General features: G+C 41.7%; 1 protein-coding gene across 1 annotated transcript; it reads left to right on the top strand.

Moving 5' to 3' along the window:
* The first annotated feature begins 899 nt into the window (after positions 1-899).
* OR4E2 (olfactory receptor family 4 subfamily E member 2) lies at positions 900-1,841 on the top strand. The gene has a single exon (XM_024567971.2). It carries the CDS (start codon positions 900-902, stop codon positions 1,839-1,841), a length of 942 nt encoding a protein of 313 aa, XP_024423739.1.
* Positions 1,842-2,283: the final 442 nt, after the last annotated feature.

The raw sequence follows: 2,283 nt of genomic DNA, 5'->3' as shown, positions 1-2,283 counted from the left end.
TCACTGATGAGGTGAGAAGAGTATACTTGATTAGAGGGTTTCCTCTGAGCTGAGAAAACAGACTAGATAGAGACAAAAATTTAGGAAAGTGAGGAGGTGGAGGTAGCATGGCTGAAGCATAGTAACATGCTTGGCTGGAGACAAGAATTCATGGGTAAAAATTAATGTGCAGCAGACTGTTACAGGCTTTGAAGGTACATTTAATTTGATAGAGTCAAATAGTGAATGATTTTTATGAGGGAGTTGTATTTTGGAATATTAATTTAGTGGTATCTGTGGATTAGATTGAAATGAAAGGAGCCAGCTAACTAGAAGCTAAAGGTTTTGGCAACTTATTTATTCTTAAACAAAAAATTTTATTTACTTATTTTTAGAGAGAGGGGAAGGGAGGGAGAAAGAGAGGAAGAGAAACATTGGTGTGAGAGATGTCAATTGGTTGCCTCTTGCACGCTCCCAACTGGGGACCTGCCCTGCAACCCAGGCATGTGCCCCGTCTGGGAATTGAACTGGTGACCTTTTGATCTTCAGGCCATTGATCAATCCACTGAGACTCACCAGCCAGGGTGTATTCTTATAAGTCTCATTTATCTCATCTGCAAGACAGGCTCAATCATGCCTGTGCCATGATGTAGTTTTGGTTAAATAGAACAGTAAACGTAAAGTACCTGGTATGGCTCTTGATACATGGTGGGTACGTTGCAACAACTGTTATTAGATTGGTTTGAATTATATAAGCTCTCTTATATATTAAATTATATAATATAATAAGTTCATATGATATATAAACAATTCAGATAGGAATAAAGAATCACTTCAGTTAGTTCCATTCCTATAATATTAAAGCTAAACTAGTTTTTATTCTCCACCCCCACCCCAAGGTCCTTTGGAAAACTCAGTGGATGGATACATTTAACCAAACAAGGGTGACTGAATTTGTCTTCTTGGGACTTGCTGATAACTGGGTACTGAAGATATTATTTTTCATGGCCTTCTCAGCCACATATGTGCTAACTCTATGGGGGAACATTCTCATCCTGGTTACCATAGTCTTTACTGAACGTCTCAATATCCCCATGTATTTCTTCCTGAGCAATTTATCATTTATTGACATCTGCCACTCATCTGTCACTGTGCCCAAGATGCTGGAGGGTTTGCTTTTAGAGCGAAAAACCATTTCCTTCGACAACTGCATTGCACAGCTCTTCTTCCTATATCTCTTTGCCTGTGCTGAGATCTTTCTGCTGACCATTATGGCCTATGATCGATATGTGGCCATCTGCACTCCATTACACTACCCCAATGCAATGAACATGACGGTCTGCACACAGCTTGTCCTTGCTCTCTGGTTGGGGGGTACTGTTCATTCTCTCGTGCAGACCTTCTTGACCATTCGTCTGCCTTACTGTGGCCCTAACATTATCGATAGCTACTTTTGTGATGTGCCTCCTGTCATCAAGCTGGCCTGTGCAGATACATACCTCACAGGAGTGCTGATGGTGTCCAATAGTGGGACCATCTCCCTCACCTGTTTCCTGGCTTTGGTCCCCTCCTACACAGTCATCTTAGTTTCTCTTAGAAAACAGTCAGCTGAAGGGCGCCGGAAAGCCCTGTCTACCTGCTCAGCTCACTTAATGGTGGTTGTCCTCTTCTTTGGACCATGTATCTTCATCTATACTCTGCCTGACACCAGCTTCCCCTTTGACAAGGTGGTATCCGTCTTTTACACAGTGGTCACCCCTTTGCTGAATCCCCTCATTTACAGTTTGAGGAATGAGGAAGTAAAAATTGCCATGAAGCATCTTAGACAGAGACAAGTTTTTTTCATGAAATCATATACGTGATGGTCTTGGGATTGCAGATATAATTATGGCCAAATCTTTAATCAGAGAGCAAAAGTAAAGAAACAAAAACATTAGGTGAAATGGCATGGGGCAGGGCAGAATTTTGCATCAGAGAGAGGGACTTGTTACCGTATTTTCGGACTATGAGACGCACTAGACCATAAGACGCACCTAGGTTTTAGAGGAGGAAAATAGGAAAAAAAATTTTGCTCCACCGCCACCCGCCCCTCCCACCCCCCAGCAAGCCAGGTAAGCTACATTTCATACTATAAGATGCACCCCCATTTTCCTCCCAAATTTGGGGGGGAGTACATCTTATAGTCTGGAAAATACGGTAACTATTACATAACTGAAAAAAAAACACACCCATGGTAGGGCATGTAAGGAAAAAGAACCTGGAAACCTTTAAAGAAGGCTTCTGATTTCACAAATAAAAAAACAC

The sequence above is a fragment of the Desmodus rotundus genome, chromosome 7, assembly GCF_022682495.2.
Source record: "Desmodus rotundus isolate HL8 chromosome 7, HLdesRot8A.1, whole genome shotgun sequence".
In the NCBI taxonomy this organism is placed as follows: domain Eukaryota; kingdom Metazoa; phylum Chordata; class Mammalia; order Chiroptera; family Phyllostomidae; genus Desmodus; species Desmodus rotundus.
Note: the sequence above shows the minus strand (reverse complement) of the source record. Positions and strands in the feature narration are given on the sequence as shown.